Source organism: Pelmatolapia mariae, linkage group LG7, assembly GCF_036321145.2.
Source record: "Pelmatolapia mariae isolate MD_Pm_ZW linkage group LG7, Pm_UMD_F_2, whole genome shotgun sequence".
Taxonomy (NCBI): domain Eukaryota; kingdom Metazoa; phylum Chordata; class Actinopteri; order Cichliformes; family Cichlidae; genus Pelmatolapia; species Pelmatolapia mariae.
The window spans coordinates 49,126,500-49,141,739 of record NC_086233.1 but is presented as its reverse complement, the minus strand read 5'-3'; the positions used below and the strand labels follow the sequence as shown (position 1 = coordinate 49,141,739).

The 15,240-nt window shown below is 39.5% G+C and overlaps 2 protein-coding genes across 2 annotated transcripts in view; both read right to left on the bottom strand.

The window, feature by feature from the left end:
- Positions 1-296: 296 nt before the first annotated feature.
- Positions 297-7,555, bottom strand: si:dkey-29p10.4 (E3 ubiquitin/ISG15 ligase TRIM25). Its single transcript, XM_063481037.1, has 7 exons — positions 7,257-7,555; positions 4,490-5,442; positions 3,271-3,366; positions 2,126-2,374; positions 2,001-2,023; positions 1,490-1,644; positions 297-1,351 (listed from the first exon to the last, which is right to left on the bottom strand). The coding sequence occupies exons 1-7, from the start codon at positions 7,504-7,506 to the stop codon at positions 807-809; spliced, it is 2,271 nt and encodes a 756-aa protein (XP_063337107.1). The 5' UTR covers positions 7,507-7,555; the 3' UTR covers positions 297-806.
- Positions 7,556-10,378: 2,823 nt separating this feature from the next.
- The window catches only part of LOC134631260 (LHFPL tetraspan subfamily member 3 protein-like), a 29,534-nt gene continuing 24,672 nt past the window's right edge, over positions 10,379-15,240 (bottom strand). Inside the window, exon 4 of the mRNA XM_063479422.1 lies at positions 10,379-13,573. The gene's annotated coding sequence lies outside the window, so the exon portion shown is untranslated. The remainder of the gene's footprint in view (positions 13,574-15,240) is intronic.

Here is a 15,240-nt window from a genome sequence, read left to right as displayed (position 1 = left end):
ACTCAATGACGTCAACTGCGCAGACCCCTAGTCAGAATAAATGAGCCACAGACTTTGCAAAGAAAAGGACAATTTAGCATCTGCTTCGGTCTGCCATCCTATCAGGGGTTTGTGCCAAAGGCAGTGTTTGTTGTCAGTAAAGCTCCCATGCTGTGGGAGCAGTGAAATTTAAAAGTTAGCACGCCAACTGTCACCTGTTGTGGGGAAACACATCACCCACTCGCACACCTGTGTTTCTATTTAAAGGCCCATGGGAAGAATCATGGCACGCAGTAACGTAGCTTTGGAAACTCTGACAGTTTATTCCAGTAGAAAGACAAATGAGTCACAACAGGAGCAATAAGGATGACAAAGACGAGATATGTAAAGTACAATCTGAAGATTTTAAAAAACAAATATTCAAAATAGAAACACTATCCAAAATATTTGTGTATTGATCATCATTGATAACTTGCCTACCACTTAAAAACGTTCTCATTTGTTGATACATCATCTCAAAACAAAACCATTAAAAAATTCTGGTCTTTCTATTAAAAAAAAAAATACTACCAGTGATCGACTGTTACATGTAAGGTATATTGAATAGGATTTCTATTTATTCCAGTTCTTTCAAATTATATAAAAATCACATTTACAGATCTTTGCAGAAGTCAGGGAATGTATGCAGTGTAGGACAGATCTATCATCCATGAGAAAGTTACACAACAGCGCATTTTACTAAAATAGATTAACACTTAAAAAAGGCACCACAGATTGATGAAGTTTGTAAATCAATCAGCAGAACTGATATGGTGCTTCTGTGCAGTTTAAGACTCGAACAAATCACAGATAGACAAGTGTGTTTTAGACACAGAAAAGGCTGGGTAAAGAGGATTAGTAAACCTCTGCTTGTAGGAATGCATTAAAGCTAGACTGCCCCCTGGTGTCACATTAAAGAATGATAAAATACCATCTTCAAAGTCAAGGAACACTCCTACCCTTTGCAGTCCATCTGAATCCACAGGAACTGATACTTTATTATGGAGGGCCTCAACCTTCCTTTTGTCACAGGCCAGGCACCAGGAGTAACTGTTGAACCCCAGACGAGAGTTGTCCTTTTGGCCTTTCCTCTCTATCTGAGCCTCACACAGCCCCACCTTCCATCGACCATCATCCACGGACACGCTCACCTCCCAGTACCAACGCCCCCCCTCCAGTGCTAATGAGGAAAGGACCTGTGGGAAGGAACTGAAGCGAGCCTCGTGCTCCGTGTAAGCCTGCTGAGCATCGCTGTAGGTCACCGTTCTGCTGTTATCAGACAGCTGCAGCTTAGGATGGGCCGTATCTGAATCCAAGAGGGGTATGGTGCCATCTGTGTACACGATTAAAGAGGAAGAATTTAGATGAGAAAATTAAGACTAACTGAATATCCTACCACATGTATTTAGTGCTGTGGCGTAATTAGCTGTGTGAGCTGTATAAACAGTAGTATAAACAACACATGACTTACAGAGGAGCCTGTTAAGATCTCTATCTTTGCTTTGTGTATTGATGACAACTGTGTCCAGTCGTTTCTCTGTCCACTGCTGCAGACACCTCAGCCGGGGACGATTCACTTCCTCCGGGGCCTCAAACTGCTCCACATAGCTCCCCATCTCACCACTCCTGAGGAAGGAGAACTGAGTCAGTAATGAGCCCTAAGACTATTGTGCAGCAAATTGCACATATAAATCCAATCTCCATTTCTTAGATGTGTGTACTTAGTGTGTGGGATTTGCACCCACGGCACAAAAGTGTCACATCGCTTCCCAAATCAGCATCCCTGCTGATTGCATTGCAAAAGAACTTTTAAAGTCAGCTTTTACCAACTAGGGTGAGCTAACTAGTACTTTCATGCAAAGCAAACGATTATGCAGCATGTTTACAAAACTGATTTTCTGGGAGCACATCCAGCTAGTGAAATGTTCAACAAGCGGACAATTTTACCGCTGCAAAGCAGAAGTTAAAAGCAAATTACTTACAGCTGGGCAATCTTGCTGTATTCCTGCAATGTCAGAAAAAAGAAAAGGCATTTTACTATGTAAACATTAATAATTCAGCAGTAAATATATGCATATATTTTTTAAGCCAACAAAAATGATCTGACCATGATGAAGGCCTGGTCCTTAATAGAGTTGTCTCCTCTGGTGTCAGCCAGACTCTCCAGTGTGTGAAGGCCTTGTTGGATGGATTGAAGGGAGCTATGGAGGTGGCAGAGTTTCTCCTCTAGTCCCCCCAAAACTCGGTTCTCTTCCTTCTTCACACACTGAAGAGCCAGTTGCTCCTCCTGCTCCAAGGCCTCTTTGATGGTACTGTACTGCTGCTTCACTCCTGCTTGTGCTTCACTCAAAAGCTCCTAGACAGACACAGTATAAATATATGTAGTAATATTGCGGTAGTATTGCATTTCTTTGCTGTTAGTTATTACTCATTTCCTATTACTAGTATACCGTACAACACTTCAGAAATGCAAAGATTTCAACGTAAGATGCTTTTCCAGTCTATTTAAATTTCAAACATGGCATTTTTATGTTTTCCTTTTTGTATTAACTGGTTTCCTCAGTTCAAAATAAAATCCAGATTGAGCAACAGAAATGACTCAAGGCTGCCTCCTAAGAGTCGGAAGGAAGTGGCAACACTCGGTAAGTGGTAAACAGAATGGTCTCTGCAGAAGAGTTTGCATGGTCAAAATAACATGCAGGGAGACGGACATCTGCATGGACCCTCTCAGTCATGGTAACATTTATCCCACTTGGACTTTAGCATACTTGCAGATGGGAAAAAGAATTACTTTAGTACGGCCACTCACTTCAGTGTAAGATTCTATTTAAGAGTTGCTGCAACTTAATAAAGCTTTGTGCTGCAATGTAGCACCCTGGGACTAGTGCCCTAAAAATACAAAAAAACAGCTTGTCAATTAATCACTCGAATGAATGACTATTACTCAAGGAGAAGTATTTAGTTGGGGGCAGCAATCAACCATGTAACCCTAACCTAAAAACCTTAAGCTTAATTTCTTTACATTTTCAAACAAAGCCACCTAATATTTGTATTACTTGTATAAAGCCTTCCTATTCTGACATGAAACAAAGAAGTGGAGAAGTTTATTAACTAATTTTAGCCAATTATATGCACTTCTAAAAAAAACCCTTAAATTTCAATGCAATGGGTGTGAAAGAAAATCTCTTGTAATTCTTAGCGGCTAAGCAGAACGAACGTATGTATATTTAACAACAGACTTAGCCAACTCACTTTGAAAGTCTCTTTCTTCTGAGCGAGCTCAGTCACTCGGTCCTTCACTTGCTGCTCAGCCTCTTGCAGTTGTTTGATCTCTTCTTTCAGGTTTCCCTGAGGAAAAATGTCCGCAAAGATTAAAAACAAGTCACGAGTCTATGGCTTTGATTATGTCTATATTTAGCCACAAGTGCTGTATGCTCACAGCTGGACAGTTACATATTTTTTGTTCTTCAGGCTATGTTCTTCGCCACTTTGAATTTGAAGCAAAGTAGTTTGAGCAGATTCTCCAAAATATAAAGTCCCAAGACGTATTTTGAGAAAAGCCTAAAATGATGAGGGTTATTTTTAATAAGCTGGCAGCTTAGATCAACTGAAAAACATTATTATTTTGTACTAAATTAGATACAAATGGCTGTTGCTTGCAAAACCATTAAGATACCCCTCTAAATCTCTGTCATCTTTTAACTTTGTGAACCTTATACATTTTCCGTGTGAATAAACAGACCTGTGTTTTCTCTGCTAGGGGCAACAGTGTAAAGTGGAGGACAACAGACTTCCTACAATACATCTAGAAGTTACATGACAAATGATTAGTAAAAAAAATGGCTGTCAAAATAGCAAGTAAACTCATAGGAACGGTCATTCTATATTCAGATAATCCGCTATCATAAATGGTCAAACAAAAGACTGAAGATACATGACCACACAGAAAGACAAGAGAGACAACTAGATTATTTTGAATAAAATTAAGAAACCAAGTATCAGGAAACAGAAGCAAAGATTACTTCAGGGACCGGCTCACCATTGCCAAATATAACCCTGCTTACAGATCATTATGAGCACAAAAAGTGATTACAGTGGTAATGATTTTGTTTGTTGTCTATCTGCCTTGTGTTTGTGTGTTAGACTGCGTGTTATTCATGCAGTGTTTGTTTTCACGTTATGCTTGTCGGAACAAACAGATGAGTTGAAATATTTTTGGATGTGTGCTTCTTTTCTACTCCAGGGGCGCACTAACGCAACCAGTCCAAAGTTAACCCAGCTCAGCACCTCATCTACTGATATCTATCAGATCAAATATTTCAGATGCTCGGTCACTGCAAGGGATTTCCCACAAAACACTATATTTTTGTTTTTACCCCATGTGTATCTGTGTAATTATTTCTCATCTGATTATCTTCAGGTACTATGCATTGAAATCAGATCTCACATGCATTAAGTCAGCAGCACTCACCCTGAGCTCTCTCTCTGCCTCCCTGATGCTGACGCATTCGTGGTCACGATGGGAACCTATGACGGTACACACAGTGCACACACACACTGCACACTGCCGACAGTAGATACGGTTTATCTCATGGTGATCCTGACACCTCCAGAGGGAAATGTCTTCCACTGGAGAAACCAGGGTGTGATTTTGGAAAACTGGGGTGTCCAGGTGGGGCCGCAGGTGCTCTGAACACATGGAGGCCCCACACACCAGACAAGTCTTCACTGCAGACTGACACCGAGTTTTAGGACAATAATGACAGGGCACAGGGCTGGCGCTTTTGTTTTCTGCCCTGGAGAAGATGCCAACATGACTTGAGGATCCTGAAGCAGGTAAATTAATTTTGCTTGGAATCGGAGATGACTTGCCAACATGGTGCACAGGAGGCTTATCTTTTCCTGGAGTTGAGGTTGCAGGAAGACTGTGAGAGGTGGGAGTTGACAAAGGCTTCTTTGGTGTCACACATACCCCTGTTACTTGCGGGTCTTTCTTGGGGGTTGCAGGAGGAGGTGCATCACATATGTCGACTTCATTGTCAGAGTCATCCAGTATGATGGCCTTTTCTGATTTATGCTGGACTGAGATGGCTTGTGGCCCATCGCTTGCAGATGCTCCATTGCTGTCAGAGTTCTCCTTGGAGGTTGAGCCATCACCCTTTTTAGATTGGGAAGAGTCTGGTTGTACTACTTTCTTAGATGTTTCCACAGCAGTTGACTCCCCAGTGTTATTTGACAAGGAAGTGGTGGGAATCTCTGTGTCACTGGGCCATGCACGGGGGCTCTCGACAGTTGTTCTCTTTGTTTCAGGCTGTTCAGGTACAGGTGTGCTGGCCTTCCTCTTTCCGAGGAGTCGGCTGGTGAGCGATGGCCTCCTTAAACTTGAGTCAGATGTACTTTCTTCATTGTTACTGGTGGATGAACCTTAAAAAATATAATAAAAGATAAGCAAAACTGTTTTTAGAGAAGGCTGAGTTTGCACTTTCATAGCAATGTTTCATATAAACACCTGCATGCTGCCTTCTGCAAGCACACCTGCCCTCAAGTCCACTTTAAGCAACTGAAGACAGTGTACTAACTACTTAGGAGTTCTGTGATGATGTTGCCTTGTAAGGAAGGAAGGTAAGCAACACAGATGTAACTGTTCAGTGCATTAAAGGTTTAAAGGTGCTGCTTACACTCATGATCACGCGTCAGAAACAGACTTTTAACCCTACTGTCTATTTGCTTTAAAAGAGTTCAAACTTTGATCTCAGAGTTTTAATTGGACTTTGATCTGTGACACTGTAAACAAATGCCGAACACTGCTCCCATTAAATTACACAAGAGCTAATGTTTTGTTTAAGATATTCTGTTTTAAACCTTATGACAGCAAGAAACAAAGGAAATTTGCTCTCAAGAACTGTAATACAATCAAATTCTGAGGTACCTGTATTTCACTTGAGTGTTAAATGTTATACTACTTCATAATTAGACTTTTTTTAAGAATGCATTATGGGTTTTTGCTTCCCCAACTTTTATATGAAAGGCATTTTACTGGTGATTACTAGGTGAATAAGTTATTTAACTATTTATAGCTTTCTCTCTCTGTGTTAGTCCTGGCAACCTATCCAGGATGTACCTCGTCTTTCATTCGTTGTCAGAAGGGATAAGCTCTAGCACTCCCGTAGGCCTACGTCGGATAAGTAGTTAAGAAAATGGATGGACATTGAAATGCTGAAAATTGTTGCTTAGTACTCAAATATAAATCTAACAATCTCACAAAAAACAGTTAAAGATGAATATTTCTAACTACGACAGATTAGAAGATTAGAGCCCAAATGGTATAGCAGTTGGCAATGATGTATAATGTATCACAGATAGAGTGGTAGTCCCCTGTCTGTTGTCCTTTTTAACAACATAATATAACACCAAAGAAATGCTAGAAATAGTATTATTGATTTTCTTTCCTGCAGGCTGCATCCATTGTTAAGCACATGTATTTATTTACCTTTATTTACCAGCACATCCCATTGAGATCAGATTTGTTTTACAAATGAGACGTGGCCAAACAACATGATACAAAACGCAACAACTTAGCACTGTTTGCAGTAGGGATGTGCATGACTAGTCGACTACATGACCAACAGACAAGTGGTGCCTTCACCTGAGGATGCCACTGGTACAATTGGGCTAAAAAAAAAAAAAGACACCAAAAATATAGTCTTTTAACCTAAACTGCGAGTTCTTCATTTCACATAATGATGCGTCATTGTTATCCATTAATAAATGAATACAATCGAAAAATATGTTAATTTATCTGTCACTGGTCATACATGCACATATCAAACAAAGTTCTGTTTTGCTAAATCCATTTTTCCCCCAAATTAAAGATTAGACCATCATGTGCTACTAGTTTTATAGTACTTTTACGTCCCCTAAGGTTGATCAAATGGTATCTTCCATTTAGAAAGCGCAACCTATTTGCTATTTATTAAGGTCTTTGGATTAGAAGTAAACTAGTGAACATTTACTAGCTACAGCTAGAATGCGATTATAAGTATGCAGTAGTCGGTTTAGTTGTCTAGTTTACAGTACTGAACACATGCGTAACGCCCATTTTGCTTGTGAGCGGGAGACCTCTGACGTTAGCAGCTAGCATTTTTTGATAATCCCGCCTTCACGTTTGTAGTTTTAAGGGCCGTTATTTCACTCGTCCGGTTACAATTTAAATGTTAACCTAACCATCTTAACAGTACCTGCAGTGCTGCGAGGCTGTGCCTGTCCTCTGGGAGTTGGTGACCGTATCAAACTGCTATGAAACGGCAAAGTCTGGTACTCGGTTTTACACCTCCACTCCGGACAGTGGTACGGCCCGTTCGGGTTAATGCTCCACAAGTCTCCAATGCATCGCTGACAGAAACGGTGGTTACACTTCAGAGTAACCGGGTCCCGCGTCAGCTCGTTGCAGAGAGGGCACCTCGTTGGAGTATCTAACGATGCTCCCATTTTGTTTTGCCCTGTTTAGTTTCTATTTCCGCGACGACATGCAGCAGCAGCAGAGGCGGAGCCAAATATTTGAATCTCGCTTTCCCCCTTTGGCAGTCTGTTAAAGGTACAGTCTGTCGAATGCAGATGCATGCAGATGTGATATCTGCTCTGAAGTTTGATCTTAATTATTATTATTTTTTTAAAGGGGGGGCTATATTTTTAATATAAAGTCAAGTACATGGACTGGTTCTTAGCACTTTTTTACTCTACTTAAACACTGAAGCTCTTAATAAAACATGCCTCATTCACCAAGTCATCAACCTTCTAATTAGTAGATGGCCTGCTCTCCATCCGGAGCTACACCACCCCATTTAATATCTCAGAAGATGAATATGAATACAGCCTTTTTATGCCAAACTCATTCTGTGGGATATGTCTTCCACAGTGTGCTTTCTGTCCCGCATCTCTCCCCTCAGCCCCAACCTTCCCCCCAAAAGCAGACGGCTACACCTTCCAGAGCCTGGTTCCACCAGAGGTTTCTTCCTGGTAAAAGGGAGTTTTTTAATTCCCACTGCTGCCAAGTGCTCACTCTTAAGGGTTTATCTGAATTTTGGTGTTTTTTCCATTATTGTTGTAGAGTCTTTACCTTGCAACATAAAGCGCTTTAAGGCAACTGGGTCTTTTATGTTGTGCAATATTTAAAAAAACTGAAATGAATTAAGGAGCACTTTTTATCTTTGTCCAGAATATTTCAGATGGGATGCCTAGGTATAGGACTGTATTGGAGTTTAGTCCCTCATCTCCCTGTTCCACAATTTAAGACCTTTATCATGGTTTAAGTCCATAAGTCCAATTCTCTGCCCAGTGGGTGAACTTGCAAGTCACCACAAGGTCATAAGCTGTACTTGAGCAAATATGATGAAAACTACCCCAAAGAAAAACCATTGAGGTGACAACAGATACCCAGATACTGGTTTTAACTGACTTAAGTTAGTGGAAAGAAATTCTCAAAGAGTATTTTGGTTTTTTTGCTAGTTATTTTTTTGGTTTCGCACAAGGGTAGGTATGTCATAAAGAAACACACTATGTGTGAGTTTCATAATATGCTCTAAATTGTTAGAACTGACAAATGTGTTGAAAAGAGATGCAAAAAAAAAGAAAAGAAAAAAAAGTTGATTATCAGACAGAACAGCCACTGGAAATAAGTTACCAGAATTCCTAACAGTAAGAGCATAAGAAAAATAAGACTATATGAAGAGCTCCTGTTATCCTTATTTACTTAGCAAGGGTGTTGGAAAAGTTGAATTCAAATGACCTATACATGTCTTTGGCATACTAATGCAAAAGCTGTACACACATACTTTGTTGTGTGTTTATTTTTCTGATGTATCCCACATTGTCCCACACAAACACACGCTTGCCCTACTTTTAGTTTGTTGGGAAATTGCCGCCCTAGTTCCTTGTGCAACTTCCTTCCAGTTTTTCTCTTCGTTTCCTTCATGACTCATCCTGTTGCAGCGAGTTTGACAGAAACTAGTGTGAGACGTGGCCTTTTATGGCAGCTGAATTATTAAGGAAAGTATTTGGGAAAAACTATTACCCTTTTACATTTATAAATAAATAAATAAACATAAATATAAATAAAGAAATACATACATACATTTATTTTCAAATACTAATGCAACTGCTCAACACTTTATATTTTTCCTCTCAAATCTGAATTTGTTCTTTCAAAGCTTTTATTTTGTAGTAGCAGCTTTATCTCATTCAGTGATAAAGAGTTCAGTGTACTGGCTCCTTAACTTCTATTTGCATTTAGTTTTTTTTTTTAGAGTGTAGCTGTTGCAAAGAAAATTTCCAGAAACAAGACCTGACCCAAGTGTACCCCGTGCACTTGCAGATGTGGAAACCATATCACTGATGTAATTCTGTTTCTTTTCAAAAGAAAAATTATAATAATGAAAGAGAAGCCTATTGAAAAATGCAGTGCCTTAAAACTATGACACTGGTTCGATATTAGTTCCTTGTAAGGCCCAATCCTTCAAACAGCAATTCTTTCTGCCACTCTGTGCTCCTGGAAAATGAAGGAATGATTGCAAAACCATAACAGGAAGATGGTGATTGTTTGTTTTGTTAGTAGCTATTGAAAGCTTACCATAGATTGGTTGGATTGTAAAACAACTGGAATAAGTGTGGAAATTCTGCCTGCAAAAGAAGAGCAGCTCCAATATGGAGTCAATTAAGAAGTTTAAAGAAAGTGTTACATTTTTAGTGTCGCTGAGTTGAGCAAGTCCACTTGGGTTTGAGTAAATTTCATCACTAGAGCCTGAAAGTGAAACTCTGCATAGATGTCCATGTACCCATTATTTTTTTGTGACCACACTGACTTTTCTGCAACACTGTACATTACAATGCACCCATTATGCATTCATCCATACCATATCCCTCCAATAGAGCTCTTTGATCCTAGATTACTGGCTGACTTTTACTTCTGAGTTTGTCTAGTAGTAGAATTAAGGCCTGTCTTCTGTTTAACCAGCTCCTAGTTTGGATTCCTACTCTTCCACAACGTGTCTTCTGTCCTGCATCTCTCCCCTCACCCCCAGCTGGTCACTGCAGATGGCTGTCTCATTGTAAGGTCTTTACCTTAAAATATAAAGTGCCTTGAGGTGACTGCTGTTGTGATCTGGTGCTATATAAATAAAATACAATTTAATTGAATCCTTCTTCCAAACTCCAAGCAGATTTGAACAACTAATAATGAGACTTACTAACCATCTAATGTATACAATGCAACAGACAAGCCCAAGTCCCAGGAGAAAAGATGCTCAAAAGTGAGCTAGTTTTAGTTTTATTAGTAACTAAATCTGCATAACCTAAATGATACAGTGGGTAAATGACCGGACAGGGGGGAGGGTGAAAGGCTGCTTTAGCCATTTAAACAGCAGAGAATAAACCATAATGTGTATTTATTATTATTATATATACTGTCACATGTCTCATCCATTTACACGGTTTGCCCTTTAAAAACTTCATAGCTTTGGTTAAAATAATAAATGTTAAAAAGCACAACAGAGATTTACAGTGAAAACCTTTATTAAGTGTTAATATTATTTTTGAAGGAATCTCTTTCAATGCTGTAAGTTAATCATCTTTTCCATATTTGCTAATTGGCATCTACAGAATATCTATTTACACAAGAACACACCCACAGGTGAGGCTGGGACAGGCCTTACTAATTCATTATTACTTGAGTTCAATACTCAGGCACACCAGTCACCCCACGTTATACTCCCACCCCCTTTATGTTACCCTGTATGTCCCAACAAAGCAAAGAGACAAAAGGAGTCAAAGAGGGAGAAACAGAAAGAGACCTGGACTAAGACATAGACCCACAGATTTAGATTAACAACAGGACAACTGTGTGTGAGGCTGGCATATTGGTTCACTAGACCAACAAACTATTGCACACACCACATTCACACCAGCACTCACATACGTGCATGCACTCCCTCAAATACCCACTGACCTCCTTACGGTATGCACTCATACAGAACCACACAGTCATACAGTAGCTAGGAGTCCTGCAGCAGTCCTAATAGCCACCATCACAGTGTAGATACACAAACTATAAAATATTAGATTTCTTCTTAAACTGAAGCGCTGTGCAAAGTTAGCTAGCGGGGCATTAAATGGACTTAGTTAAAATACCTATAACATCTTAAATATTTACTGTACATACTTTGTAATACAAGTTGTGTCTGTTTTAGGTGACAATATTCTTATAAAAGAGTCTTAAATATCCATTTCTCTAGTAAAGTGAGGGGGAACAAGGGGGGTGGGGGCACATAAGCAAATAAAACTCTCTTTTAAGTGTCAAACCTAAACACAACAGATTTACATAAACCCGATATTATCTGAAAATGAGAAGTTTCTTCTTTTCACAAATAAAACATGATAGGCATTCTGACGGTGACACGCACAGCTAAGTGTTAACATACTTTAATACTTGTAATTACAGAATTTTGTTTATGTTTTGTTTGAATGTAAAATCTTGTGTATGAGTTGTAGTCAATGTTCCCTCTAAGCTGCGCGTGTGCGCAATTGCGCACTGCTGGCACGGTCTCTGCGCACAGAAAATCTGCGTTGCACACAGAAAATAAATCTAACCTGAATTGAAATTAAAATTAATACTTTAACAATTCTGTTTTGCAGTGTTAGTCAGTAAGTGACTGGCTGCTCCCGTATGGGATTAGAACGATGCCACCTTATTCCATAGTCCAGCCAATAATGCGATTCACATTCGTATATACGCAGCCAATCAACGTCGTTGACAGGCTCTGACAGCGTCCTTATGTGTCATAGCGTCCTATGACACCGGTTTGCTAGCTAGCAAAGCGGTGTGGCTGATGTGGAGTGAAGCCACGTTAATGACAACGTGTACAACCATTGGAGATGTGAGCAGGACAGATGGAACAATTAACGGAAAAAGTGTGGACTTTATACCAGTTTTTAAATTGTGTTGATAGGCCACGTAAAACCAGAGTTATGATAAAAATATATGCAATGTTTGGTTTTCTTCCTGAATACTATCGTTGTTTATATTTACTGCGGGAAGAAACGGTAAAAACGGCGTTTTATAAGGAAAACGCTCGAAAGCGCTCTCTACCTGTGAGCAAAAACAAAACCAAAAAACCCCCACCCTTTCCTATTGGTGGAAAAATGTACCATGTCCACCAATCAAAAAATGATATGGCAACATGGCATTTAGTTTTTCATGAAGGGGGGAAGTTTGATGAGTGACGGCGGTGTTTTGAGATGTGAGAGATTTGCGACATTTAGCGCAAATCTTGTGTAGTTAGTGTGAAGTGTAGTCAATAGTTTTGTTGTGTGTCAGAACAATGAGGCGACTACTGAATGTTACAGGTGTTACAGGAGTGATACATCTCCTGTTGTCAGGCCTGCAGGTATCAGGCTGTTGTTCTCCTTTATCTCATAGTGGACAGAAATTATTTTTTGGAGTGGCAAAAATAATTTGTGTGGCATCAAATTTGATGCAGAACGCCTGATTGTTCAGTAAATAGTTTGAAATGTTTATTTAAAAAAACGCCTCGGCTGCATTTTTAGGTAAACAGCTGCAAAAAACTTTGTTTGCATAACTCTGTTACTTTTTTAAAGAAGTAACTATATAATTAATTGCCCAACATTGGTCATTATATACTGTATTTTGCAGACAGAGTTACAGGACTCTCTCCCAGACCACAGACTCATACTCATAATACAAGTCAGAGCTTTATGAAAAAAAAAAAAAGAAAGTTGTGTTTTCAAAATTGGAAAATTTTTACTTCCAATAGTGTTAACATAATACACAGGTCATGAACAAGATTTTTTTTTTAATTTTCATTGTAAGTGGGCTAAAGCAGTTAATTAAAAGTAGTCTAACATAAATGCTGTAATTTGATTATTTTAATAAACCATGTAACTTGGATGGATTCGATGCTGGCGTGACCACAGTGCACACGTCTGCTGTTGCTCACAGTGGTCCAAGGGACCGCTCAGAGAGTTTGTGCGTTCGCTCAGACACATGAAAAATTAGAGGGAACATTGGTTGTAGTGTGTGTGTGTGTGTGTGTGTGTGTGTGTGTGTGTGTGTGTGTGTGTGTGTGTGTGTGTGTGTGAGTGTGTGTGTGTTTGTGTTTTGTCTGTGCTCACAATGCAAGTGTACAATGTCAACCCTGTGTCTTTGCAGGTAGGTAGTGGGTAGTCCATATACTTGTCGACAGATTAACAGTCTCTGCCCCTTGCCATGGTCTATGAAATGTTGTGCAAGGCTCAGACACATTAGGATAGAAGTGCTTTGGGCTCCATCTAAATGCTGGGGATGACGTAAGGACTGTGAGCACAACAGTGAGCACAACATCAAAGGTAGGTTACATTGGGTTTTTTTGGCAGGTAGTTGCAAAAGGCAGGCTGGCTGGTTCAACAGAATTCCTTTCCACCACGCACTCGGACCGCCTCCCTCCTTTTTAAGCTGATGTTGATCGACTGGTACTTTATGAAAACAGACACGTGGATCTTCGGGAACCTGCAACAAAGAAAGTGAAAGACATAGTGTATTTTGCAAGCTATTCCGATTTTTACAATTGTTATTCAAGAGTTATGCTTACACATACGTACACCATGACCTTGTTAAGATTAATAATTCTGGATGGGGAAAAAGCATTTCATCTATACTTCATTGCCTTGCAGAGCAAATGTGTGCAAAATATGCTTAATCAGCAGTGTTGCTCATTTGTCTTTGTTCTGTTTTGCATGGCTGCATGTAGAGAATTGTGAATACAATCACTGAGCTGTTTTTTGCTTGTAATTGTTACTCTGCATGCTTTGTGAACTGTTGCTTGCATGCTTTTTTTTAATCCTTTCAGTAAGGTATTACTCATTTTTGAATTGCTTAAACATTGTACATCGGTAGGACTTTATAGAATTTTATAAATGCAAACCACTGACGTGCTGCAGCTGCACTGATTCACTGATTTTTTTATATTCATAATTGCAGTGGTTGTATTTATGCATAAAGCATGGTTCATTTGACACGTGCTGACACATTAGAGCCATTTATGTCAGTTAATTTCTCAGTTTGCTGTCCATGTTTTTGCTATATATTGCCTGCACGTGCATCTTTGCCTTAAGACATTACAATGGTTTTTTTTGAGTACATTTGTACGGTACTGGGGTTCTTTTTGTCACAATGTGATTTGAATGTGGACCCAAATGCATATCTGAGTCCTGCACTATAAATCCTGAGGTTACCTAATTATGCTGTGATGCTAAACTTCTTTGGACGAGGTTATGTTCGAGATTAGACATCAATGGATATGAACTCACCACCTTGTGACCAGTAGGTCCTCTAGAAAATACCATCACCATTCCTGGAAAGTCCCTTGGACTTTTGTATCTAATGTCCTTTTGCTTTCGTGATGAGTATCAGCAATAAAATATAGATTTTTGAATCCAACTTTATTTCTTGATTTTTTTTCTTTTATTTTTGGCTCCAAACAAATTTACAACAATTTTACTCTTTGATAAACAATATGATCTTCTAACAGGGCACCTATTTGTGATCACTGACCTTACGTTAAATTTGTAGACTAAGCTTACAATTGTATTCTGATTTTTATAAACCTTGTACAAAAAATAAGGAAGTTTTTGTTTGATCAATGATTTCTAGGTTGTAACGATCCTTCATGGCGGAAAATTTTCTATCATTGGAAAGTCTGTTTATTTCCCCTTAAATGGTGCCACATTTGTACAGAAAATGCATTTGTGGGTTGAGCATCTGAAGGGAGCCATGGTACCATGTCCAAATTAAAGGAAAAGTTCCATATAATGAGTGATGTCAGAGACGGGCCGCAAAGTGGGCATTCTAAGAAGACCATTTCCTCACCCTGTTAGTACTTAGGAACTGTAGGCGGTCTTCTACAGATTTGCAGTCAAGTTTTGCAGGATGATGCAAGATTGCACAAAGCCAATCTCTGGTCTCGTAGGACTGCCAGGAGACCTGTCATAACTGCCCTTCATTGTTGTGCCCATTTATGCTGGTGTCAGCAACATGTGCACTGAAACCTGAACATGTTAGGAACGTTATGTTCAGCGATGAGTCCAGAACAAGACTTGTCATCATTGGAGACAATCTCTCTTCAGAGAGATATCGAGATGAGATTTTGCAGCCAGCAGCAATCCCATATCTCCACA